The sequence below is a fragment of the Callorhinchus milii genome, unplaced genomic scaffold (assembly GCF_018977255.1).
Source record: "Callorhinchus milii isolate IMCB2004 unplaced genomic scaffold, IMCB_Cmil_1.0 Scaffold3, whole genome shotgun sequence".
In the NCBI taxonomy this organism is placed as follows: Eukaryota; Metazoa; Chordata; class Chondrichthyes; order Chimaeriformes; family Callorhinchidae; genus Callorhinchus; species Callorhinchus milii.
In genome coordinates, this window is record NW_024704744.1 from 7132003 (window position 1) to 7158646 (window position 26644).

Consider the following 26644-nt stretch of genomic DNA (forward strand, 5'->3'; position numbering starts at 1 on the left):
TTCTCGCTGTTTGTCGTCTTCGAGGTTTCACTTTACTACTTGCAATGTGGTTCGATGTGCAAACCACAGCAGGTCAACTCGTCCTCCATTATCAGCACCTTCATTCAGCACGTTACGCGTTGTGTTTTGCAGATTATTATTTATCACCACCCTCCCACATCCAGAATATATTTTATGTTAAAACCAATTCAGTATTTTCACTGCTGTTACAATTGTGTGAAAATGCACAGTAAAGACATTGTATAAATTCAGAGACCGACATACACACACGTGCGCACACTAGCGTTCATTAGTGGAGGGCAGATTCAGGATACTGGTGGTTGCGGTGAGCAATTGCCTTTGATATCTTCTCAACCACAACTTCCTTATGTGGGTGACGGCTCCAGGAGAGAGTAAAAGACAAGTCACTGAGATGTAGAATGTAACGGGATTAAATCACTGGTGTTCCAGCACCTTTTACACCCCCTTACCGCCACTCCTGCCCCGCTTCCTGGAAGTGAACAGGTGTTTATTTCTCCCGGCCCTCCCACCCAGTGGTAACATCCCACAAGTCCGCAGTGTTGAACTTCTGCTTTGTGGATCCTTGCCTTGACTGGTAGTTAGTGGAATACAAACTTTTTAGCTGCCAAAAACAAACTTCAAAAGGACCAGTATTCCCCCTAACCAAACTCTGCACACCCATCACCTGAGTCCTCCCCAGGCTCCACTGTCTCCCTGCCTTACAACAGATCCACTCCAACCAAGACCCTTCATTTCCAAATACCTCTGTACCTCTCCCATCTTCTCCTCAACACACCTCTCCTCCCAACCATCAGAGGTGGTAGGAGAGAGGGGATGGAGGGGACACTGCCACAATTGGCCAGTCAGGGTATTACTGTAGGTTCCAGTATGAAGCTCAGAAAATTGAGCTCAAACTTAGTGCTGCTAATCATGACAATAATTAACACCAATAGGCAATAATTACATTGTGCCAATGTTAGTTTAACGAATACCACAGATTTTACCTCATGAAAATTTTCAGCACAGAAGGTCGTTCATCGTGCCTTTGACACCGCTACCTGTTCTTTCTCTCGCTCGTATCTTTCCGATTAATCACACTTTCCAGCTCTTTCTCCTCATCCCTTCAGTGTATTTTGCTTTACTGCTAAGATCACTTCATATTAGATTCAGAAAATCAAGTGGAATCTTTGTTGTCAAAGGGATTAACCTTTGCTTTTGATGCATGCAGACTGTCTGCAGCCCCAACCGCCAACCCCCACCCCTCACAATAACATAGAGATATGAAGTAATAACATTTTCCCTTTGGTTTGTTGCTTCAGGTAACTCCGATACAGGGTAGTAAATTGCGTCCTCCTGGATATCTATCGGGGAAAAGCTTCCACTCTGGAGAGGAGAGTAGTGCAGTGTCTGTGCCACCTTCCAGAGGAAGATCACAAGCAACTGGTGAGTTCTCTCTACTACAACAACATGCATTTATATAGTGCCGTTCACACAGGGTAGCGTCCCAGAGCAATCATGTTTCTGTTTGTGATACCCTCACCAACAACAACAACTTGTACTTATACAGCAACTTCCAAGCAGGATAGTGTCTCAGAGCTCTTAACAGTGGCGGAGCCTGACTCCGAGGTAGGGGAGGTGGATGTAAGCACGGGCGAAGAGGAAGGTTTTCAGGCGGGACTTGAAAAAGGGGAGAGAGGGGGCAAGGCGGAGGGATTGAGAGAGAGTCTTTGTCTCCCACGCCTTTGTCACCTCCCACCTTAACTTCTCAAATTAATTCCTCTTTAACGTCCACCTGAACAGGCAGACTGGTCCTTAGCTTAATGCCTTAAAAAAAATTTGGTCACTCAATTCACAACTGTTTGTGGGACACTTCTGTGCGCAATTGGCTGCTGCGTTTCGCCCACAAAATACACAGTAAATGATGTGATAAGGCATTATATCAAATGCAAGGTTATTATTATTATGTCTCACTGGGACGTGTTCTGGATTCCCCCAGAAGAGGAATGAATGTCTCTGTATCTACCCGAGCAAATCCCTTCATCATTTTAAGAAAGTTATTTATTTGATTTGGTTTTTAAACTACATTAGAATACATTAGAATATACAGCACAGAAACAGGCCATTCAGCCCAACTGGTCTATGCCGATGTTTATGCTCTACATGAGTCTCCTCCTGCCCTTCCTCAATTAAGCCTTCAAGCCTAACCTTCTATTCCTTTCTCCCTCATGTACCTATCGAGCTTCCCCTTAAATACATCTATGCTATTCGCCTCAACAACTCCTTGTGGTAGCATGCTCCACATTCCCACTATTCTCTGTGTGAAGAAATTGTTTCTAACTTCTCTATTTGTGACTATTTTATATTGATGGCCCCTGGTTTTGGTCTCCCCCACAAGTGGAAACATCTTCCCTGTGTCTACCCTATCAAAACCTTTCAGCATTTTAAAGACCTCCAACAGGTCACCCCTCACCCTCCTTTTTTTAAAAAAAAACTGATTTGTTTTCTCGCAGATGCGCGTAAAGCGTCGAGCCGGCCCGCGAGCCGAGCGGGCAGTAAGACCGGCAGCCGTGCCAGCAGCCGGCGGGGAAGCGACGCCTCCGACTTCGACATCTCGGACATCCAGTCCGTGTGCTCGGACGCTTCAGAAACAGTGCCAGATGGGGCTACCAGGTCGGGATCGCGGGCTGGATCTCGAGCCTCCTCGGGAAGAGCCTCCAAAATCCCCACCCCATCCAAGCGCTCCCCAGCGCCCAGCAAGCTGAGCTCCTCCTCGAAAAGATAGTGGAACCTGCCGGGCGGACAGACAGACAGACTAACTGATGGACAGACGGATGGATTGGCCACGCTGAGCAACCGTTCAACAAGCGCAGTCCCTGGGATGTAAAATATTCTGTAGAATTTGTTGTGAAATATTGCCTAAGGTGGACTCTTGATGCTGCAGATGGCCTTATTTGTGTATTTGTCCTGTAAAGGTTATGTTTATGTGAATAATTTTTTTTCGGTTACTTTTTTTTGTCGTCGTTGTTGTCCTCGACGCTGTATTTCTGCAGAGGGAGAGGGGAAACAAGCAAACAAACGAGCTTTTAAGAAAGGTTTAAGTCATACTAACTTATTTTTTTTTAACAAGGCAACGTGGGTTTTAGGTGACAAACTTGATGCGGAAAGTTGTTTCTGAATGTAAAAACGAACACAAATCCAATGAACTTGACTGTCCAGCAAAGCAGGTGCCCTGTGCATTGTTTCCCAGGGGTTCTGATTGCTTCACGCACAATACATCAAGAAAAACTTTACAACTTACACGACGTTAAAAAACGAATCGTTCACGATTGCTTCACGCCTGATGCGCTCTCTCTCTCTCTTCCATTTGAAATCAACACTTAAAGCGAATGTCTTGCGTCCGACGTTAAGAAAAGGGAAGTATAAACGCGGACATGCACTAAATTCAACGTCATATAAACACACACAAAAATACGACAACTGCGAAACGGCGTGGACGTGAATTCACTCACTCACGACTGCTTCGGCTCACAAACTTGCACACCGCTGATAACGAGACGTTTTCAAACAATATCCTGCAGCAATTTTCTGTGCCATTGTATTTAGCTCGGAGTCAAAACCATCATTGTCTTGAACCCCTCTCCCCTTTTCCTCTCCCCCTTTGCCCCCTCCTCCTACCCCACCACACACCATCCAGAACAGCCATTTGTATTAATAATTAATATATAAGTACGATCATGTCAGTGTGAGATTTTCTTTTTGCTCGAGTGGAAGATAACTGTACCATTCATCCCATTTTGTATTAAAGCAATTCCGCTTGCAGTAAGTGCGGAACTGAATCAACACTCCACCTCACCCCCTCGCCCTTCCCCCGCCCCCCCCCATCACCACCTGTTCGTCCTTCAATGCAAGATCGTTTTTTTGTTATTTAAGGAAAAAATAAGCAAATGCTAATTTACTGTAGGCTTACAGCAGTAAAGCGAGTGACCGTTAAAGGTTTCCTACCGATGCTTTATTAAAGCATTCTTTTCAGACTACGAACTGGCTTTGCATTTCTTTCTTGTTTTTCTCCTTGCTGTTAACCTCACAGATCTCAGTGACTGTGGATAGAGATATGAGAGTATCTGCACGCTGCATGCTGAGTTCGTAATAGCTGGAGGGGAATGGTGGTGTGTGGGGTACGATTGAAATGCAAGATGCAATGTGATGAAATAATGGGACATTTCATTCACAGAGGATGTCCTCCCCCCACCCCAGTGGATAACCCCCAGTAGAGCATCTCTTACTCTTCCCCCTCCCCACTGGCTTTGTTCAAATTCCTTTTTTTTCCCCAAAACTATTCCCCCGCCCAACCCAGCACTTTCCAAACTACTGCCATCACTTGGACCTCAGTATATCAGTAGTGGCAGAATACCTACTTAACTTTTTAAACCATTTGATCGAAATTGGAAGTGGCAATGGGTACCTGGGATATGTAGAATGCATGGATTGTCCCACTATGAAACACTACGATCCGCATGATTGGTTTTGAAGAAGAAGATCCTTCGGGTCATCTGATCTCATCGTATTGTCTTCCCATCACAGCATCAAGCTGTTACTTAAATTAGTCCATTGTCCTGGCCTCAACCACACTTCCTGGTAACCTCTTCCAGTTGTTAATTAATCTGGATAAAGAAATACTTAACGTAAACCATTGCTCTGCTGTCTCAGCACGTAATTGCTTATTGAATTTTACATCTCAATAAGAGCCTGATACTGTAAAAACTGGTCTTCAATTTTCAGTGGCACAGAATTGTGCAAAATTCTGTCTTATTTTTCAAATAGATTTGGTGTTTCCAATTGTTTTTTCAAATTTTCTCCCCACTGACTAATGATCTGGCCTCTTGCTGGAATGCTGTTGCATGGGCACTGGTTGCCCTCTAGTGCTCCACCCAAGTGACCAATGTTCATGTGTGAGCTTTGGCAGTGAGTGTCTGAAGACCAACTCTACTGCAGAGAGCATCGCAGCTTTTAGGTTTTGAGGAGGTCGCTGAGGTTGGGCGGGGCCAGACCATTGGAGGGATATTGTGATGCAATTCAAAAAAAGGACGGAAAGTGCATCCCGCCTGGGCTGGTCTCCAGATAAATTCCCTATAAACGCACAGTCACTACACCTGACAGCAGTTACTTTTCAAGCCTTTGAGAATGTTTGGATATTGTTGTCATTAATATCAAACCCAGAGATGATTATTCAGTCACTGAGCTGAGACCAGTGATGGGCTGCTATGGACTTCCTCACAGCAGCTACTCGAGCTTTAAACACTTGGCTAGTTGAGGTTACCACCCAAGTGACCATTCTGCATCATATCTCACTATTCCTAACGCGCAAACTATAGGTTTGTGCTCTGTTTAAAGCTAATTTGCCAGAAAAATCTATCCGTGCATTTAGTCTGTGGGTTTTTCTGTTCTATGGTTGGCATTACAAAATGTTCATTGAGGAGTACCTTTAACCCCGACCTCGAGATAACGTCCTCCTGGTAATAGGTAATAATACATTGTTTTAGCATGTCTTCTGAAGGGCGGCATCTTCGACATTGCAGCACCCCAGCACCCCCCCCCCCCCCCACCAATACTGCACCGGAGTTGCAGAGTAGACTGTGAGTTCAAGGCCATATTGTGCAGCTTGTGCCCACAACTTAATCACTCAGAGGCAAAAGTGCTGCCGAGCGAGATGGGTGGACATGAGCATTAATGAGCAAACAGAGAAACTGCTGCCGTCTGCGAAACATTTCCATTATGTTTTTGCTAATCTCTCTGTACACTGTACAGCTGCAGTTACTTCTGCCTTTGGCTCCTCAGCAAGAGCACTGACACACTGTGACAAAATTATCACACATCCATATAACTACTTTCCTCCCTTTTGTAAAAATGTTCTCTTATCTCCTTATAAAAGGCACATTTGGGGATTGGTCCAAGATTGGCAGCTTTGGTCTCGCACAATGGGGTTTAAAAAGCGAGAGCCTCTGCAATTAAAGCAACTAAATTAGATGTGAATGTGAGTGAAAATGCAGATTCACTATGAATTTTTTTTAAAAAACCTTGACAAATCCATTTCTTTTGTCAAAAGAGTTTTCAGGCGTTTTCTCAGGCAAGAAGCAGCTTTGCGACATTTGTTACATGAATAAACTTATATAAACGCATGTCATTGCTGATCATAAAAGGTTTGGATGAAGAAACCCAATCGGCCCATTTAATCTCCTATGGTGGAGGCCCATAACATAATGGTTAGAGCGCTCACCTCGCAAGCGAGAGGACACAGGTTCGATTCCAGGAGGCGGGGGAGGAGTGGGGGAATCTTAGGCCAGGAAAGTTTCCTTACTCCACATGCCTCTGTTTACCTAGCAGTAAGTGGGAACCTGGTTGTTAGACAATTGACTGATCATTTTCCCTGGGTAATAATCCCTCCAAAAATAAATCATAATTTGGTCAAACAATCCACAACTGTTTGCGGGCATCTTTTATTGTTAGTATTAATATTAGTATTATCTCATCTGCCTGAAATTCAGTGTGAGGTTGAGGAGTTCTGTGTAGTTGGCCTACAACCAATAAAATGGGATCAACAACAACAACAACAACAAGATTCCATTTATAAAGCGCCTTTCACGTCAGGAGGACGTCCCAAGGCGCTGCACAGTTGGGTCATGACCCGAGCAGGGGGGAAATGGTCAGGGTGAGGGAAGGGAGGGAGCGAGGAGGGGGGAAATGGTCAGGGTGAGGGGAGGGAAGGGAGGGAGCGAGGAGGGGGAAGAGAGTCGAGAGGGGAGCTGAAGGCACGGTCAAAGAGAAAGGTTTTGAGACCGGCCTTGAAGGAGGAAAGGGAGGAGGCGGCGAAGGCACTGGGGGATGGAGTTCCAGAGCCTGGGGGCTGAGAGGCTGAAGGCCCGACCACCGATGGTAGGGCGGTTGGGGCGGGGGACGTGGAGCAGACCGGAGCCAGAGGAACGGAGGGTACGGACAGGTAGGTAGGGATCAGATTGATAATCACAGCTGAGAATATGGAAGGGCAGATAGTCAAGCCAAAGCTGTAACAAGTAACGTGGTCCGAGCTGGACAAGCAGCAGGAAAACTTGCCAGACAACGATATCAATGGTAAGCTATGCGATTTTAGCAGGTTAGACTTCAGCATTTACCCCAACGCACACTCTGGGGACCCCAAGCCTTGATTCTTGCCAATCTGCATCTAATACTCTTCAAAATTAGGTAAGCAAGATACGGTCCTCCAGGAAGAGAGTGCACATTCCATTCCAAATAAAAAATCTCTGGAATGTGGGATACATGGAATTCTCAGTTTGGTTTGGATACGCTTAAGCTTTGTATTGGGTTTCTGCATGTGTCATACACCTGACTGACCCCAAAAAATTCTCTTAGAAAGTTATGGGTAAGTGCAACAACAACAAGATTACATTTGTATAGCGCCTTTCACGTTGGGAGGACATCCCAAAGCACTGGACAGTGTACAGCATTTCAGACCCGAGCTGGGGTCGGGGTGGGGGGGGGAGAAGGAGGGGGGGGGGGTGACTGATAGCATGGTTGAAGAGGAGGGTCTTGAGGCGGGATTTGAAGGAGGCTAAGGAGGGGGTGAGGCGGAGTGATTGCAATCTACAGCCAGCATGAATTTGTAAATGGCATTTTTTTTTGACCAATTTCACTATTTTTTGAGGAAATATCAGAGTACTGATAATGGGAAAAGCTGACCAAAACAAAAATACAAATCGTGCAAATTATACCCCTACGGTTCTCAGTCAAAGCTTTGTTTACAATTAACACGTGGAATTCATAAGACTCGATGACTAAATCGGGTTAAAGCACAATTGTAACTTTGTGAAGTTCAGAAGAAGCTCCTCAAAAGGGATAGAGAGCTGTGGTGGAGGAGAGAGAGCATGTGGTGGGGGTGAATAGGAGGCATGAAGGCTTGTGTGGAGTGTAAACACCAGCATGGACTAATTGGACTGAATGGCCTATTTCGATGCTGTAATATTCTATGCAATTCCGAGCTAAAATGCACAGTGCATGTGATGAGTACAAACATTTGTTGGCAAACGTCTTCACGTTATTTCAATTTTTTTTGCAAGAAATTAAATCTGACTCTTCTTTGATATATGGATTTCCAATTGGTAGAATAAATAACCGCAATTCCCTTGGAGACCTTCAGCCCTTGCAACGTAAAGCAACAAGGAATTGGTCTAATTTTGGCATCAAAGTGCAGATGAGCTAAGTCCATATTTCCTGCCAAAACATGCTATTCCAATCACTTCATTTACCGAGCACATTACAATAGTATGGTGTTATACTGTGCAGATATATTAGAAAATGGAAAGAATGCAACCTGTTTGTGAGACACTCGTATCTGAGTCACGTCTTGGCAGCAGCAATCAGTTACGTGTTGCAGTGCACTGCTCACTGAGCACTTGAAACAGCTTGGAACAATCTTGCCATGTGTTCACGTACCAAGTTCGACTTTAATTCAGTGATTTCTCGAAAGAAGTATGTGAAAAATTGGGTAATTGCTCATTACCCAGATTGTTTGAATAAGATACCAGGGATGAGGGACTTCAGTTATGTGGAAAGACAAGAGAGGCTGGATTATTCCCCTTAGAGAAGAGAAGATTGAAGGGAGAAATATATAGAGGTGTTTGAAATTATGAGGGGTTTTGATAGAGTAGATAGGGGGAAATTGTTTCCTCTGGTAGGTGGGTTGGTAACCAGGGGACACAGATTTAAGATAATTGCCGAAAGAACCAAAGGGGAGATAAGGAGAGATTTATTAATCCAGAGAGTTGTTATGGTATGGAATGTACTGCCTGAAAGAGTGGTGGAAGCAGTTTCGATAACAACTTTCAAAAGGGAATTGGACAGGTAATTAAAAAGGGAACATTTGCAGGGCTATGTAGTAAGAGTGGGGAGTGGGACTTGTTGGTAGCTCTTTCAAAGAACTGGCACAGACACGGTGGGCCAAATGGCCTCTTTTGTGCTGTAATCCCTTCCCCCAATTCTTCCGCCTTGCCCCCTCCCTCCTCACTTTCAAATCCCGCCTAAAGACTTTCCTGTTTTATTGTACTTACGGTCACCTCCTCACTCCTGGCCAACAATCCCCAAAATAAAATCGGCCGCTCTTTCCATGGCTGTTTGAAGGACATTGCTGTGGACAAATTAGCTGTCATATATGTCTACAAAACACATAGTCCCTGCACTTTACAGTAATTCCTTAATACTTGAGGACCAGACTTGGAATCACAAGATTCTATGTTCGACGGCTCTATGTCCACTCAATTCTTTCAAGGTTGATTGATTACATTTGTATCAATATGTAACATTTTGGGGAAGTGGATTAGAGTTTTTTTTCCTCAGATGTAACTGGGACGGGGAAATGTAAGTTCTCTGAGGTTTGACTGGCTCCAAGGAGATACACCTAGCGAAGCCGGGCAACTCCACACTAATCTAAGACATAGGAAGTGCCTCTGCCACCGCTCTTGGTAACTCATTCTCACTGTTAACCACCTTCTAGGTAAATAAATACTTCCTGGTTTCTGCCCTAAACTTGCTCTATATAAACCTGAATTTGCGAGCTCTTGCTCTGTTGCCTTGCATTGGTGATGGTTGACTGGCTTGTGTGGCTCCATCAATGAGACTAGGAAGTGTAGCCCAGTCTTGAAAGGGGATGTCTCAAAGGGCATCTTGTAGAGATGTACAAGATATTAAATGGGATAGCGAGGGTAAGCCCAGATCAATAATCTCAGATACTCTCAAGGTAGCAGGGCAAGAGCTAGATTGACTTTCTTAATCACTGTCTAGTGCCTTGGGACTGCCTCCCGACGTGAAAGACGCTATACAAATGTAATTTTGTTGTTGTTGTTAAACGTCCTGCATTAACTAGGTCACTGCAGTGGGTGTTCTGTTTCGCTGTTACCTGTCTGCTCCCTCCGCTCAGCAGACTCCAGCCTCTTTCATGTCCCCCGCCTTGTCTGCCCCACCATTGGCGGGCAGGCTTTCAGCCTCTCTGCCCCCACCCTCTGGAATCATCCCACAGTCCCTCCGCCTCGCCCCAACCCTTGCCTCCTACAAAACACATCTCAAGCCCCTCCTCTTCAATCTTGCCTTCGGTCACCCTCCTACCCCTACCCTCCCCACCCTCCATCCCTCCTGATCCCAACCACCAGCTCGGGTGCGGATCCCTGACTGTCCAATACTTTGGGACATCCTCCTGATGTGAAAGGTGCTATACAAATGTAATTTGTTGTTGTTGTTACTGATACATCGTGGAAAGCTTCATTGGAAGCTTTTACACTACTCTAAGGGTCAAAATTATATGTGCTGTTATAACATCAACCAAAAATGTGGTGAAAAACTGGTAATGGCTCTTAGTATTGGAGTGTTGAATTGTTTGAGCTGAGAATAAAATAGTTACCTGATTTCGCCCACAAAATACATAGTCGATTTTTCAATCTAGTTCTATATAGGGCAATTTTCGGGCAGAAACCAAGAAGTATTTCCTTATTTAAAGGGTGGTGCATAACAAGAATGAGTTACCAAGAGGGGTTGCAGAGGCTGAGCTAATTTAAGAAAGCTGGATACTTTATTGGAAGGATGGTAAGGCGAGTATTCTTGATGGATGAGGTCAATTTGATGGTGGGGTGAGCGTTACAAACCTCTCTTGTGACCTTGTAGGAGGATCTAGCATTGCAGCTTGGCTCCACAGTGCATCACATTGAATTGAAACCATGGAATAATTGAGGATTGAAGTCTGCAATGATCCCTGTGACCTTCGAGTCAACGTTTTAGCCAGATGTTCACATGACTCGTTTTATTAAAGGAGACAACTGGCGTTACGTCAACTACATTTAATGGGAAATTGACCAAGAGTCATCTTAATGTCGATGTTAAGGTTTACTTTAAATGGTTTCAAAGTTAGCCTTGTCTGAAATATGGGGCTGTCACCTCCCCCTGGATGTCGATGTGCCAAACTCAATCAGCAGAGTTTGTTGGCTGACTTCCTGCACTAACTAGGTCACTGCTGTGCTGAGTGTTCTGTTTCGCTGTTACTGATACATTGTGGAAAACTTTGTTGAAAGCTTTTACTCTACTCTAGTGGACTCAACATTATGATATGCGATGTTATCACGTCAACCGAAAATGCGGTCAAAGGTTGCTAATGGCTCTCAGTATTGGAGTGTTGCGTTGTCTTAAGCTAAGAATAAACTAGTCACCTTCTTTCGCCCACAAAATACACAGTCAGCCCACTTTAGAGTGTGTTCCGTGAGGCGCTTTGAGACATCTCAACGACTTGATTAGACGCAAGGATTATTATTATTATATTCTACACCTGAGTTATGAGAAGCATTGCAACAACCAGTAGAAAGTGCTATGCAGGGAACAGGAACAGGAAAGGCCATGGCTAATTGAGACACTTAATGCAACCCCGGCTGAGTCACAACACATATGAAACAGCTCCATTTTTTTGTGTCAATGCGATAATTGTCACGAATGATTTCATCACATGAGGCAAATTGAACTGCTAGGAAGATGAATGCAATAGAATATGGTTCAGTTCTTCAATACTTTCTTCCCAATATTTAAGGGACGAAAGCTATGAAAAGTATCTGATATGACTTGTCAAGTTACATCACTGATAAACAAATTGATACTTTCGTCCCCTCTAGTGGTCACAGTGTGTCACTGCAACTCTGAGGCGAAGCTCCAGTTTAACACGCAGAGCGGTGGTTTAATTATTAATAATAAATAATCCTTACATTTGATCTAGCCCCTTTCACATCAGGAGAATGCCTCAGTGCGCTCTGTAAGATATACTGTAAACTGCAGAGACTCTGTATATTTGTAGGCCAACAAAGATTACAAAGAATGTGGAGTCCCATAGCATAGTGGTTAGAGCGCTCGCCTCGCAAGCGAGAGGACCCGGGTTTGATTCTTGGCAGTGGAGAAACCTTAGGCAAGTTTCCTTACTCCACATGCCTCTGTTTACCGAGCATTAAGTAGCAACCGGTTGTTAGTTGATTGCTTTGTGGGTGCAATAATCCCTCAAAAAACAATTGGTCACTCAATCCAAGACTGTTTATGGGACACTGTTGTACGTAATTGGCTGCTGCATTTCACCCACAAAATACAGTCAATCCACTTCATAATATATTCTGCACAGCTCTTTGAAATGTGTCAACAAAGTGCTAAGGAGCTATATTGAATGCAAGGATTATTATTGTTATTATTATGTATAGCATTCTTCCTCCTGTGAAGATCTAGCTTCCTCTTGAATGCATTGACACTATCTGATTTAACCATCACTTCAGGCAGCAAATTGCACAATCTCACTACCTTCTTTGTGAAGTAGTTCTTCCTAAATTTTGCCCAATCTTATAGTTTTGCTCCCTGGTTATGGACTCCCCAAGCTGTGGAAACAGCCAATCTATGTTAACCTCATCAAACCTTGAATAATTTTAAGCGCAGCAGCTAATTTGGCACAGTAATGTTCCACAAACAACCACAAAGTGATTAACCATTTTATTTGGAGGTTGTTAGCCAGGAAAACAACAACTTGCTTTATTTAGTTTCCTTCACGTGGTCTAGAAGCTCAGAGCACTTAAAAATGACGGAGCTTGACGCCGAGCTCGGGAAAGAAGGGAGTGACCATAGACATGGTTGAAGAGGAAGGTCTTCAGGCGCGGTCTAAAGATGGGCCAGGAGGGAGCAAGGCATTGGGATTGAGGCCGAAAGTTCTAGAGTGGGAGGTAAATAGTTTGGAAAGGTAAGGAGGTGATAGTAGCGCATGAAGCTATTTGTAATTGAGTGTGAGAATCTCTTTAAATCGGTCTATTCTGCAATAGGGAGCTGGTTGAGTCTGGTAAGGACTGGGGTGGTATGGTGTAGAGTTTGGCATGGGTTGGGATATGGCCAGTGATGTTTCGATTAATTGAATTTTATGAGTGGTGGAGTTAGGGAGTCTGGTGAGGAGGGAACTGGAGAAATCAAGGTGGGAGGCAACTGAAACTTAAATAACAACTTGCATTTATATAGCATCCTTCACGCAGTGGTGGAGTCTGATGCTAGAGTTTAACCGAGCCGGGGGAGGGAGGAAGTGACCATAAGCACAGTTGAAGAGGATGGCCTTCAGTCGTGATCTAAAAGAGGGGAAGAAGAGGGCAAGGTGCAACAACAACAACAACAACACAATTATATTTGCATAGCACCTTTCACATCAGGAGGATGTCCCAAGGCACTGGACAGACAGAGTTTCAGACCCGAGCTGGGAGTCGGGATTGGGGAAAGTGGAGGGCAGGGGGGGAAGCCGGGAGATTGAAAGCACGGTCGAAGAGGAGGATCTTGAGATGGGTCTTGAAGGAGACAAGGGAGGGGGCGAGGCAGAGGGGCTGTGGGATGGAGTTCCAGAGGGTAGGGGCAGAGTAGCAGAAGGCCTGCCCAGAAGGATTGAGTGAGAGAATTCCAAAGCTAAGGAATAAGGATAAGAGCTCCAGGATAATCTCGAATTAACTCGAATTCAAGATCCTCATCCTCACCTACAAGGCCATTCAAGGCCTTGCTCCCTCCTACCTCTCTGACCTAGTATCCCCTTACTTACCTGCCCGTACCCTCCGTTCCTCTGGCTCCGGTCTGCTCCACATCCCCTGCCCCAACCGCCCTACCATCGGTGGCCGGGCCTTCAGCCTCTCAGCCTCTAGGCTCTTGAAGTCTATCCCCCAGTGCCTTCGCCGCCTCCTCCCTTTCCTCCTACAAGGCCGGTCTAAAGACCTTTCTCTTTGACCGTGCCTTCAGCTCCCCTCTCGACTCCCTACACCCTCCTCGCTCCCTCCCTTCCCTCCCCTCACCCTGACCATTTCCCCCCTGCTCGGGTCCTGACCCAACTGTACAGCGCCTCGGGATGTCCTCCCGATGTGAAAGGCGCTCTATAAATGGAATCTTGTTGTTGTTGTTGTTGATAACTCCCTTCTCTTTTCGAACAGTGACATGTGATCTTTTAATGTCCTTCTAATTTGGCAGATGGGACCTTGATTTAACGCCTCATCTGAAGGACGGCACCTCCATCAATGCAGCACTTCCATAGCACTGCACTAGAGTGTCAGCCTAGACAATAACCTCAAGTCCTGAAGTGGGCCTGAAACCCACCAACCTCTGACCCAAGAGGAGAGAGTGCCAGCCTGAGCTCGGCTGATAGAAACATCATGTTAGAGGAATGTAAGATGGCAGCCCAGGAAGACTTGCTACATCCTGATATGGAAACAGTTTACAGTGACTGTACAATTTGAATCATGAGCTGACTCTGGATGAATTGTGGGTTTATTTCACTAATAGAATGCAGTGTACTTCACTTGTTGGGTTAAGAATAAACTAACCTCATATGCTCAGAAGGTATGATTTAGAGCAATTTAAAACAGCAATTTACAGTTATGTAGCACCAGTTACATAACTGGGAGGAAATCTCATACTTTCCATGTGGCATACTGGGAGGCTGAGCTGGGAAGGAGAGGGATAGGGGGAGCTGAGGAGATGGGGCAGGAGAAGGGTGACCGAAATGCCGTGGAAAAGATAGATCTTAAGTTGGGTATTGAAGGTGGGGAAACGTCCCCAGATGCTGGAAAGTCAGGGATTTGGACCGAAAATGGGAGTTGGGATCATGAGAAGTGGAGGGCAGGGAGGGCAGAGGTAGGAGGGTGATCGAAGATGTGGTCAACGAGGAGGGTCTTGAGGTGGGCTTTGAAGGAGGCAAGATCAAATTTTGTTTGGTGCGTGAAACATAATCTTATTTTGTGATTGAAACATGATAGCCAATTGCGCACAAAGGTGTCCCACAAACAGGTGTGGATTGAGCGACTCCCAATTTTTTTTTGAGGGATTATTACCCCTAGAAAGTGATCCGCAAGGTGAGCGCTCTAACCAGCAGGCTGCAGGACTCCTCGTATCAAATGGGTGAAGGTCATATGGCGTCTCATGTTATACTGCTTCGTTGTCTGCACCAGTTATCATTTTGCAATCTTTGACCCCGTCTATCTCAGTATGTTTATGTTAGGGTTTAGTGTTTACATGCAAGATACTACATCAGAATCTTATGCACGTTGCGTGACCAAGTCATGAACTGCTGCTTGCCGGCTCGAAACAAACAAGGCATTGTTTAAAACGGATGCTGAACGAGATCGGACATAATGCACTCAAAGTAGTGGAATAACGATAGGCATCAATTATACATGTCGGCAGTGTTGCCAATCCCAAAACAACAAAACTCAGCAGATGGGTAAACAAATCATTTATTTCCTATGGTTAACTGGTTTCTGACAAATAGGAAACCCATTGCTATACTTAAAAGTATCGAAAAACAGAGCTGGGGATAAATTTGTTTCAAAAATGAATTATTGACCGATTTGTTTGACATTCAGCTACTGGACAAGAAAGCTTTGGTGCATCTCCTTGGGACTAAGTTGGCTCCAAGGTGCTTGGCAATGGAATCAAATAAATTCTATGTGGTAGTCCTAAGCCAGATAGTCCATGGTACTCCAGGGCACTGCTGATTGCAAACCAGCTTGTGTGGCTCATCGTCAGGAGTTGGAGGGGAAGACCAGTCTCATTCAGCATCTTATCATGTTGTTGAGATGTTTCAAGACGGTTCAGAGAATATATAATTCTGTGCAGTGACTGTGCGTATTTGGTGGGCGAATTTGGGCACAAAACCTCTGTATAAAATAACTCAATATACGACCGACCATGTAAATTTAGAAAGAATAGATATTCCCTGTTGCATACCACATAGCCACTTTGCTTCCACTCTCTGGAACTCTATTCCAACATCCCTTTACCTTGTTGCCACCCCACCACATCCCCCCTTCCTTCTCAGCTTTCAAACCCCGGTTCAAAAATTGAGTCAAGGAGCATAGTGGTTAGCAAGCTCGCCTCGCAAATCAGAGGACCCGGGTTTGATTTCCAGGCGGGGCAAAACCTTAGGCAAGTTTCCTTACTTGACAAACCTCTGTTTACCTAGTAGTAAGTGGAAACCTGGCTGTTAGTGGATTGGTGGATCGCTTTCCAGGGGTAATAACCCTTTCAATCCATGACTGTTTGTTGGAAACACCTGTGCGCAATTGGCTGCTGCATTTCACCCACAAAACACAGTCAATCCACTTTACAATATATTCTGTGAAGCCCTTTGAGACGTCTCAGCGACGTGATAAGGAGCTATGCTACGCAAGGATTATTATTATTATCCCTCTGCCTCGTCGTCCCCCCCTCCCACATTCCTGCTCAGCTTTCAAAACACTTTCAAATCTCTTACACTACACCTTTAACCAGCTTCTCCTCGCCTCCCTCCCACTCTATCTTTGTAAAGTCCTTTGAGACATTCTCCTAAGCCATTTTTAAGTGCCATATAATTGCAAATTTTTGTTCAGTGAATTTATGGGCAGGTGATTTGTCAAATTGATTGCGAGAAGCTGGTTGCCTTTGGAATCTGGTTCTCCACGGTTCTTATTGCTTTTAACAAATGTACGACTCTCCTTTGGGTTTTCCCGGTTCGGTATTATTTACACTTGACTGGATGCCATCGCTGGTGATGCATTGAACACATTCCAACAAGAAACTTCAACATACTTTGACCGAAAGAGCTGCCTGTGTCCAATACCTGCCACTGTGACCTCAACATTCACAAACAGTAACTGTGTCCAGATACAACTCTGCAACTTTCTGGTTTACAATAATAATAATAATCCTTGCATTTGATGTCGTGCTTTATTACATCGCTGAGACATCTCAAAGCGCTTCACAGAATATACTGCAAAGTGATTTGACTGTATTTTGCGGGTGAAATGTGGCAGCCAATTGTGCACAGCACAACAATTATGGATTGAATGCCTGCTCTTTTTTGGAGGGAGTATTACCCCTGGAAAACTCTCTTCCAATCGACTAACAACTGGGTTCCCCCTTACTGCTAGGTAAACACAGGCGTGTGGAGTTAGGAATCTTGGCTGAATCGAACCCGGGTCCTCAAAAAAAAATTCTGATTTATTGCGCTGATGCAGCCCTCTTTTTTAAAAGACAATCATCTGCACTTTAAAGTTAAATTCTGTGAAGTGCTTTGAGACATCTCAATGACGATATCAAATGGATAGAGTTTCAAACAGTTGGGTGAATTTAGGATGTGCTTTTTTCCCAAAGTATTGCATTCCCCTATTTGGCCTCAGAATATTGCGACAAATCATCAAACTCATTTCTTGATTTGAAAATTGTGACACAAGTGAGTTACTATTTAGCAGCATCAGGCTGGCTCGATTGATGACACTTTTCAAGACATTTCACAGGATATACAGTACTGTGGTGGGACTGTATTTGGTGGGTGAATTTGGGCACAAAACCTCTGTATAAAAATAACTCAATATACGACTCCCATCTTGTAGTCCGAAAAAAACGTTTGGGGGTTAAAGCCCTACTGTGAGACTTTGAGCTCATAGTGTAGGCTGATGTTCCAATGCAGTGCTGGGGACTGTTGCATTGCTAGAGGTTCTGTCCTGCATCAATCCTGTGAATGGTGATATGGTGTTAGTTTATTGTACTTACTGAAAATTTCTAAAGTTCATTTAAAAAAATAGGAGAACACTTGCCCGATTACTCAAAAATCTTGCATGGATGGTGGAAAGTTTTTAATTCCAGGCTTAGTTTGGAAGGTGGGAGGGCTTTGAGCCATTGTGCCCCGCTCTCAGGAACTCCATCCCGGAGTCCCTCTGACTCACATCCTCCCTCCCCATTTTCAAAGCCCACTTCAAGACTTCCCTCTTTGATTGCACTTATAGTCATCGTTCCCTCCCTCCCCTCACCTTGGTTCAGGTAACCAGCCAGGGATAAAACGTTAAACCAACCCCGTTGGTTGCTCAACCAACCCTCTCGCTGTTCAGGTGGATGTTAAAGATCCCATGGCACTATTTGAAAAGAGAAGGGAGTGTCTCCCGATGTCTTGGCCAACAATCCCCCAAACAAAATTGGTCCCTCACTTCATGACTGTTTGTGGGACACTGCCGTGCCAACTGGCTGCCGTGTTTTGCCCACAAAATACACAGTCAATCCACTTTACAGTAAAATCCTGTGAAGCGCTTTGAGACCTCTCAACAACATGATAAGGCGGTATATCAAATGCAAAGATTATTATTGTTAATATGAAATGCACTGTATAAATGCATATTTTTTGTTATTTTCCCCACATTTCTCAAGAATACTGAAAGTTCCACATGTGCATGGTTCAAGTTTGACTGTCTCTCACCAGATAGTTGCCCTCTATTCAGATGCAATTAGCAAGGGCCAAGGCTTAGGGACCTCAGATTGTGCTGGAGTGTAATTAACTGGTCAGCTTGCCATTGTAAACACTGTCATTTGTTATTGTGATGTTCTCTGGGACGTTACCCTGCGTAGAGAGACGCTTTATAAATGCAAGTTGTTGTTATGAATTGCAAACTGTAAGCTGGAAATTAAAGCTACACATTCAGTATTGCAATTTAGACCACAATGTTAAACACTAGCCAACAGGGACATTGTAATGTGATTTCCTTGAGCCCAAGAGAGACAGAGAAGAGCGAGTGTGTGTGTGTGTGTGTGTGTGAGAGAGAGAGAGAGATTCTCTGACTGGCTCCAAATGTCCATGTCAATCATTCAACCAGGAGCCAATACAGTAGAACATTATTTCCATCCGCATAAAATTTGCTTAAGTACTTTAACAGTCCTGCGTAGAGGCAGTGCACAGGTTTGGAGTAAAATGCAGACTGTTATTAAAGTCTTTGCATACTACTTTTAGAAGTCTTTTTACCTATAGCTGAACTTCCAGGCTGGTTTCTCCTCCCCTTTTTCAGTATTATGTCTTGTTAAATACATTTCCCACTTGCCAGGATCTCCAGTTTATTCACAAAACCACACAGAGAAGCATAATTGGAGTGAAGGAATATGTAAGTTTGTCTTTGTTGGTTGGTTGCTCGCTAATTACTTCTTCATAGTTTTGTCGGTACCGAATACCATTGTTGCACACACAAGGGAGAAGGGAATAATAATAATAATTATCCTTGCATTTGATATGGCGCCTTATCACGTCTTTGAGACATCTCAAACTGCTTCACAGAATATACTATAAAGTGGATTGACTGTATTTTGTGGGCGATATCCGTCAGCCAATTGTGCAGAGCAGTGTCCCACAAACAGTTGCGGATTGAAGTGACCACATAATCTTTTTGGGGGATTAGAGGGTATGGGAGAAGGAATTAAGAGGGCTTTAAGATCATGTGGATTGTAAACACTGGTACCTGCTAGTTGGGCTGTGTGGTGTTTCCATCCTATACAGTCTATGTGACTCTATGTAATCCTATGTAATCCTGCGTTTACAATCTTTATGGTTAATAATTTTGAAACTGGCATTAGAAGTTAAAAGGAAATTGCTCCGTCAAACTGGCCCTCATTTGAATTAATTCTATAAAATTGGTTCTGTTGTTTGACAATATTACAGGTTAAATGTGGAACTTAAGTTCTAATGTACTGAGGAATTCTTACTTGATAATTCTGGGCTTTAAAACAGAAGGAAGTGAGGAGACGAGTACAGGTTAAAGGATTTTCTCAGGAGATGAGATAATTGAGAGGGGACCTGATAGAAGTGTTTAAAATTCTGACAGGATTTGCTGAGGTGGATGTTAATAGGCTATTTCCACTTGTGGCTAAGTCCAGAACAAGGGGCATAAGTATAAGATAGCCACAGGCAATCTAAAAAGGGAGTTTAGAAGAAACTTCTTTACTCAATGATTGGTGAGAATCTGAAACTCTGGTTGAAGCAGAAAGTATTTAATAGAAAACTCTATGCATATATGACGGGGGAACAACAACAATAACTTGCATTTATATAGCACCCTTCACGCGGGCAGCATCTTGGAGCGCTTATATGTGGTGGAGCCTGACGCTAAGCCAAGTAGAGGGAGGAGGCGTCAAAGGCGAAGGTCTTCAGTTGTGATCTAAAAGAGGGGAAGGAGGACGCCAAGGAGAGGGATTGGGGGAGAGAGTTCCAAAGCATCGGGACTCAGTGGCTGAATGTGGAGCCGCCAATGATGGAGCGGAGGGGACGAGGCACAAGCAGGAGGCCAGAGCCAGCTGTGTGGAGGCAGTGGGTAGTGGAGTGGGGAGAAAGCAGGTCAGAAAGGTAGGGAGGTGGCAGGACGTGATGGGATTTATGGATGAGTGAGAGGATTGGAGAAGGGAATAAAGAGGTATGGTAGAAGAGAATAGGATGGGTGGAGATTTGTAAACATTGGCCAGCATTAGTTGGGCCAAATGCCCTTGTACCTTGGTGTAACATTCTCCTGTAAATCAACACTGAAGTGTTTCATGCAAAGGTTTGACTTTGGTTGAACGTCCTCTTCCTGCAACAAACACTTCAGTTAGTCTGATTTTTGGTGGGTTACTTAATGTGCAAAAAAAAAACCTTTGGATTTGAACAGAAAAATCTGCATCTCAGTCATTTCAAAGCAATTCAACTGGGGAATCATCATGAGAGTGCATTGTTTAAGCACAATACAGACGTGGATTGATTGAATGTATTTAGATTCTCTTTAAACTAAACATACGACTGAGAATTTCCAGTATGTTAGAGTTCTTACATTCTGCCGATAAGCTTTGACAGTGAGGCACATTCTAACTACTTTTATAGACTTGCAATTGAGAAGGATCCGTTTGGTGATGGGATAGTGTAAAAAACTTGTAAATCATTAGGGCTATAAAGGGGGAGTGATCTCAAGAGTTTTGGAAGTCAGCCTTGGCTCAGTTGGAAGCACTTTAGCTTTAGCCTGCACTCCAGTGCAGTGCTGGGAATGGCTGCATCATCAGCAAGGTTTTTGTCCTTGGGTGAGATTTCAAACTGAGGCATCATATGCCTGTTTTTCCATGAAATTATTGGAAAAGAGAAAGGAGTTTCTCTCAGTGTCCTGGCTAACTGGCCAATAGTTCTCCAGATTGATAGGTCATTCACCTTATGGCAACTCGTGGGAACTTGCTGTGCACACAATAGTTGCTATGGTAGCCTGCTAATACAGTCACTACACCTGACAAAACTTGTTGTAATATGCTTATAAACACATATAAGGAACTAGAATAATGCAATTTCTTTTTTTCTATTTTAACTTGTTTATAACACGTAGTTACTGAAATTCTAGGAATGAAAACCGTTACCGTTGAGGTATACCTTGACAGCGGAGGAAACTGAATAGGAATTCAGGTGTAAAATGCAGGACAAAGTTTTCAAATTACGATTGCAATAACAATTTACTTTTATAAAGTGCCTTTTACTTTGGGGGGGGCGTCTCAAAGTTCTTCACACAATTGACTCCCTCCACTTTGCTCCCCCACTCGGCAGGCACTGGCCTGCTCCATGTCCCCCGAATTGTCCGCTCCACCATTGTTGGTCAGGCTTTCAGCCTTTCTACCCTGACCCTTGGAACTCCATCTTTGCCTTGCTTCAAGGCCCATCTCAAGACTCTCCTCTTTGACTGTGCCTTCAGTCATCCTTTCAACCCTCTTTGCTCTCCAATCCTTTTGATTCCAACCCCCAGCGTGGGTACAAACCCTTGACTGGCCAGCACCTTGGAACTTCCTCCCATCATAATGTAATTGGTGGTGTTATTGACTGGGGGCTGAGTTGGGGGGACAGGAGGTAAAGGGAGGGAAGGGGGGAGAAAAGACGCAAAATAATTCTTGAGGCAGGGAAGGAAGAAGTAGGTTGGAGGGTAGGAAATAATGTCTCGGGATACAATATACAGTTTGGGACATAATGTGTCAGGATGGTAGAAGACGAACTGAATGGACCTTGGTCTTCTTTCGCCTAACAAATTCTTATGCTCTTTCGAGGGCTTCCCGAGTTCCAGAGAGTGGGGTCAGATTGGCTGGTAGCTCGGCCACTGATGATGAGGTGCTGTAGGTGAGGGACATGAAACATGCCTGTTTGCTGAGCAAATGGAGTGTCCAGTGAAGTCGTGAAGGGTTATCAAAGACTTTATAGGTAAAATCTGCAATATTTTATCATGTGTTTGATGGGATAACATCGCAATTTTCACCCATTGTGCTTTTTAAACATTTGCTCCCTGTAGCCGCCTAAATCAAGCAGAAGCACCTGAGAAGCACTGGGAAAATACCCCTTGCATGTGGAATGTGTCTGATGGATGAGAATTCCAAAGTGCGGAATTTTACCGGACTCCGCTAGCAGGTTAACGTAAAGTTGAAAAGTTGAGAGGGGAAAGGGGAGAAAATTCTGCTTTGAAAAATATATATTTGGGCTTTAAAAGTAGCAGATACTTGCTATCTCACTTCTGAATGGGCTTTTGTGCCTGCAACTCAGTGGCTTTCTGTTAAGTAACTATCTGGCATTTGTCATGAAATCTCTCCACTGTAAAGTACTCTTTATTCCCTGAGTCCCAGTGACTTGGAGAAGATGCATTTGGTGCTCAGTGTCTCACATCCGTTTGGCGAGTAGACGAAAGGATTATTTTGGAGAAGAGAGTTTCTTCCGGGTGTCCTGGCCAACAATCTGCTGGATAAAATTGGTCATTTGACTTCCGGGTCTGTGTGTGGGATATTGCTGTGCACAGATTGGAAGATGAGATTATGCAGCCACTACACTTTACAGTACAGTATATTCTGTGAATTGCTTTGTGATGTCCTCCTTACATGAAAACCGTTATATCAAATGCAAGAATTATTATTATGTTTACCTATTGGATGAGGAGGATTGAAACAATCCAAACCTTAAACTGAAAACCCTGTGTTAGTAAAAACAAATTGGGAATAACAGTTTTAGAAATGACCATATTCACTGTAATAATAATAATTCTTGCATTTGATACTGTGCCTTATCACATCATTGAGACATCTCAAGCACTTCCCATGATATAATGTAAAGTGAATTGTCTATGTATTCTGTGGGTGAATTATTGCAGCCAATTGCACAAAGCAATGTCCCACAAACAGCGATTTTGTTTAAGTGGATTTCACGGTTGAGAAGATGCAGTAACGGCTGTAAAATTCTCAGCATGTCTGTACATTTCAGCCTTTTGCATTCCTGCTGCTTGTCTAGTGAGGATCTCCCTAACCATTGGAGCTTTTGTTTGCAGGATGAACAGGAACTAAGTGACAGAAATCCCTGTCCCTAGTATTCTGCTGCACTAAGTCCTGCCGACGAGCAGGTAACAACAACAACAGCTACTTTTATATCACGCCCTTCATGCAGCAGCATCTCGGAGCACTTAACAGTGGCGAAGCCTGTCACTGAGCCGGGGGGAGGGAGGAGGTGACTGTAAGCACGGTCGAAGAGGAAGGTCTTGATTTAAAAGAGGGAAGGAGGGGGCAAGGTGGAGGGATTGAGGGAGAGAGTTCCAAAGCTTTCCAATAGTGGCTGAAAGCGTGGCCTCCAATGGTGGAGCGGAGAGTATGAGGGATAAAGAGGAGGCCAGAGCCAATTGAGTGGAGGCAGTGAGTTGTGGAGTGGTGAGAGAGGAGGTCAGAAAGCTAAGGCGGTGCCAGGTTGTGAAGGAATTTCCAGACGAGTGAGAGGATCTTGAAATCGAACGTAACCATCCAGTTTAGATATTAAAGGAGAATTTCTGGTTTCTTAATTCTGCGTGGATTTCCCAGTCACAATGGCGCACTGCAAAGGCCAATATTAGGCTGAGTTCCTGCAAGTCTTTGTGCTGCCCTGTGGTGAGGTTAGGGTGGAAGGGGTTCACACCTGCTGCCGGGCTTTGAAATGGATTGAAATGTGCAGCGTTTCAGAACCTGCTGGGGTAAAGTTTACCGTGTTTCAGAATGTGTTTCTTGTGATAGTTAACACTGTGTTTATGTTAACTGTGCTAAGATATCAGTCTGGCTCAGTTGGGAGCATTGGGTCAGAATGTTGTGGGTTCATGTCACGTAGCTAGAGTTACATTGAGCGATACTCAAACAAACCATTCATCCCTACTAGTCCGTGCCACTGGTTATAGTCCACATAAGCTCCCAACCCCTCCTTTTCCACTCACCTAATCCCTTCATTCTCTCATGTATGCATCGATGCATTGATGAGCAAATACTTTGATACAAGTACAAGTACAACACTGCATTGTCCCAGGAGGGAAGAGAAGGGATTTCTCCCATTATTCTGGCCAACAATGTCCCAGATAAAAAATGAGTCATTCGTTTCAAAAACAGCAACTTGCATTTATGCAACACCCGTCACATGGAGTAGTATCTCGGAGCACTGAATAATGGCAGAATTTTTCACTGAGCCTGAGAGCCAATTCATGGCTGTTTGTGGAACATTGCTGAGAGCAAATTAGCTTCTGTGTTTGCCACCAATGTACAGTCACTTTCCAGAAAAGCTCTGTGAAGAGCTGAGATGTTGGAGGTGGGGTCTTTCAGATAAGAGGTTAAACTGAGAGCCTGCCTATCTGCTCTGGTGGACGTTAATGATCCCACAGCACTATTCGAAAAGAGAATGAAGTTTCTTCCATGTCCTAGCTGATAATCCCCGAATAAAACTGGTCATTCACTTTATTTCCGTTTGTGTGTGAAGTGGCTATTATGTTTCCTTTCAATATATACAGTCTCTCCACTTTACAGTATATCCTGTGAAGTTCTTTGAGACATCCTGCCGACATGAAGGGCACTGTATCAAATGTAAAGAATATTATTATTATAATGTTGTAGTTATTGATTTGCTTCCACAGGTGTATGTGAGACCATCAGAGCCAGCCATGAAAGCCCTGAATTTAAACAGTCCTCTCGTGCGTCCTCTTGTATTTATGCTTCTCGTCACCTGGAGATGTCAGGCTTCACCTCCACCTCAAGGTCAGCCCGTGCTTTTCATTCGTCTCGCTCAAAGCATGTTTTAATGTTTAGAATTTGCGCGTGATTCATCACCTGAGAAGAAACGTCATGAAGGCAATGCTTGACTTAGTTGTCAGCACAATTTGCTTGAACTTTTTGGTTTGCCAGGTTGTTAGAATGGACATGAATTTGTAAGTTTTTTTGCTAGACGTGTCACAAAACCGGAATAAGCGCTAAAGTACAATTGGTTTCTTTTTGTATTACACAGAGATTTATTTCTATTCTCAATAAATGGAGAATAAAGGAGGGAGGGGACAGGGAGCTCTGTTTCATAACTTGATTTGTATTTTTTCATCTGTTCCTAATGACTGACTGAGGGTGTCCGAACCCAGATCACTTTCATCTGAAAGCTAACACTCTCTTCCAATGAGTTATAATAGGCCTGGAAATATTCTAATTGAACTAAAATGAACCCATAACTTGTGCCGTGTACATGACTGTGCTTTGTTAAGAATTTTACCAAGTACTATTCTAGGGGCGATGTTTGCGCTGTGACTTTTTTCACAGGGCTCGATGCATCTTTAAGTCTTGAAGGATTTGTGGGTGTTATTCAGGTAATTGAGCCCGACCTCCAGAAATCTATGTGCTGCTCTAAGAGAGGAGAAAGTATTAACACAGTCTGTCTCCACAGATCTATTGGATGCTCCTACAGATAGTGATGTATTTTCACTCATTTCCTCAAACGGGCCATCTCCTAGTACCACAGATAGTGAAAAGTTATTGCAACATACCTCAAGAGAACTATCTGAAACTGCAACAGATAGTGAGATGTTATTGCATCCTACTTCAACAAAACCATCTGCTAGTACGACTATTAGCACGACATTATTGAGTCCTAACTCAATAGTAATCGGTGCGTTTACAACTGATAGTGAGATGTCACCCCATCCTAACTCAACAAATCTACCTGATGCTACAACTGAGAGTGAGATCTTGCTGAATTCTACTTCAACAGATACACCCACTAATACCACTGATAGTGAAACATTCAAACACGTTAATAATGCTACCACCATAAAGATTCCTCACAATAGTGATACCTCGTCAAGGTATTTGCTAGAGAAGTCTCCACCCACTGAGGTCCCTGTGGCTGCTTATTCTGAACTCCCTGCTACGTCTGACTGTTTAGAAAGCCTTGACTTTGAGAGTTCTGCTCCTGTGTCTGAAGAACCAACAGGATTCAACTGTCAATACCCCACCACAGTGACATTTCAGACCACCGGCAGTGGATCCTGGCACAGCGGGACCCTATCACCCTCGGAGGTGCACACCACCCCGCCTGCTCAGGTTATATCCACAGACGAAGCGCGAGTAACTCCAGTGACCATGTCCACACCACAGCCGTTACCATCGGCTACCATCAGGCCATCACCCACACCAGCCTCTCGGCAACCTCAGGACCCTGGAGTTGATCCAATGGTCCGTCCATCAGTTCAACAGGATGTAAACTCTCCAGGTATGGTCTGATCCTGAAGCCAGTTTAAACCATTAACTTTATACATTTCAGGTGGATGTTAAAGATCCCGTTGTCAATGAGAAGAGAAGGGAGTTTTTCCCAGTGTCTCAGCCATCAGTCATGCAGCCATTGATGTTTTGTGGGACATTTGCTGCGTGGAAATTGCAAGGCCATGTTTGCCTTGAGAGCAATTGTCTGCGAAGCGCATTGAGATGTTTCGCCGTTAAAGGCGCTGCATCAAATCCAATGATTATTATTGTTTCAATAAATTCACCT

General features: G+C 44.1%; 2 protein-coding genes across 2 annotated transcripts in view; both read left to right on the forward strand.

Moving 5' to 3' along the window:
• LOC103179015 (dystonin) overlaps positions 1-3430 on the forward strand; it is a 323265-nt gene extending 319835 nt beyond the window's left edge. The window contains exons 96-97 of the mRNA XM_042333693.1: positions 1320-1443; positions 2511-3430. Coding sequence (XP_042189627.1) covers positions 1320-1443; positions 2511-2782 — 396 coding nt within the window. The 3' untranslated portion in view covers positions 2783-3430. The remainder of the gene's footprint in view (positions 1-1319; positions 1444-2510) is intronic.
• Positions 3431-18896: 15466 nt separating this feature from the next.
• zmp:0000000760 (collagen alpha-1(XXI) chain) overlaps positions 18897-26644 on the forward strand; it is a 36014-nt gene continuing 28266 nt past the window's right edge. The window contains exons 1-3 of the mRNA XM_007894067.2: positions 18897-18971; positions 24753-24873; positions 25544-26368. Of these exons, the coding sequence (XP_007892258.2) occupies positions 24780-24873; positions 25544-26368 (919 nt within the window). The 5' untranslated portion in view covers positions 18897-18971; positions 24753-24779. The remainder of the gene's footprint in view (positions 18972-24752; positions 24874-25543; positions 26369-26644) is intronic.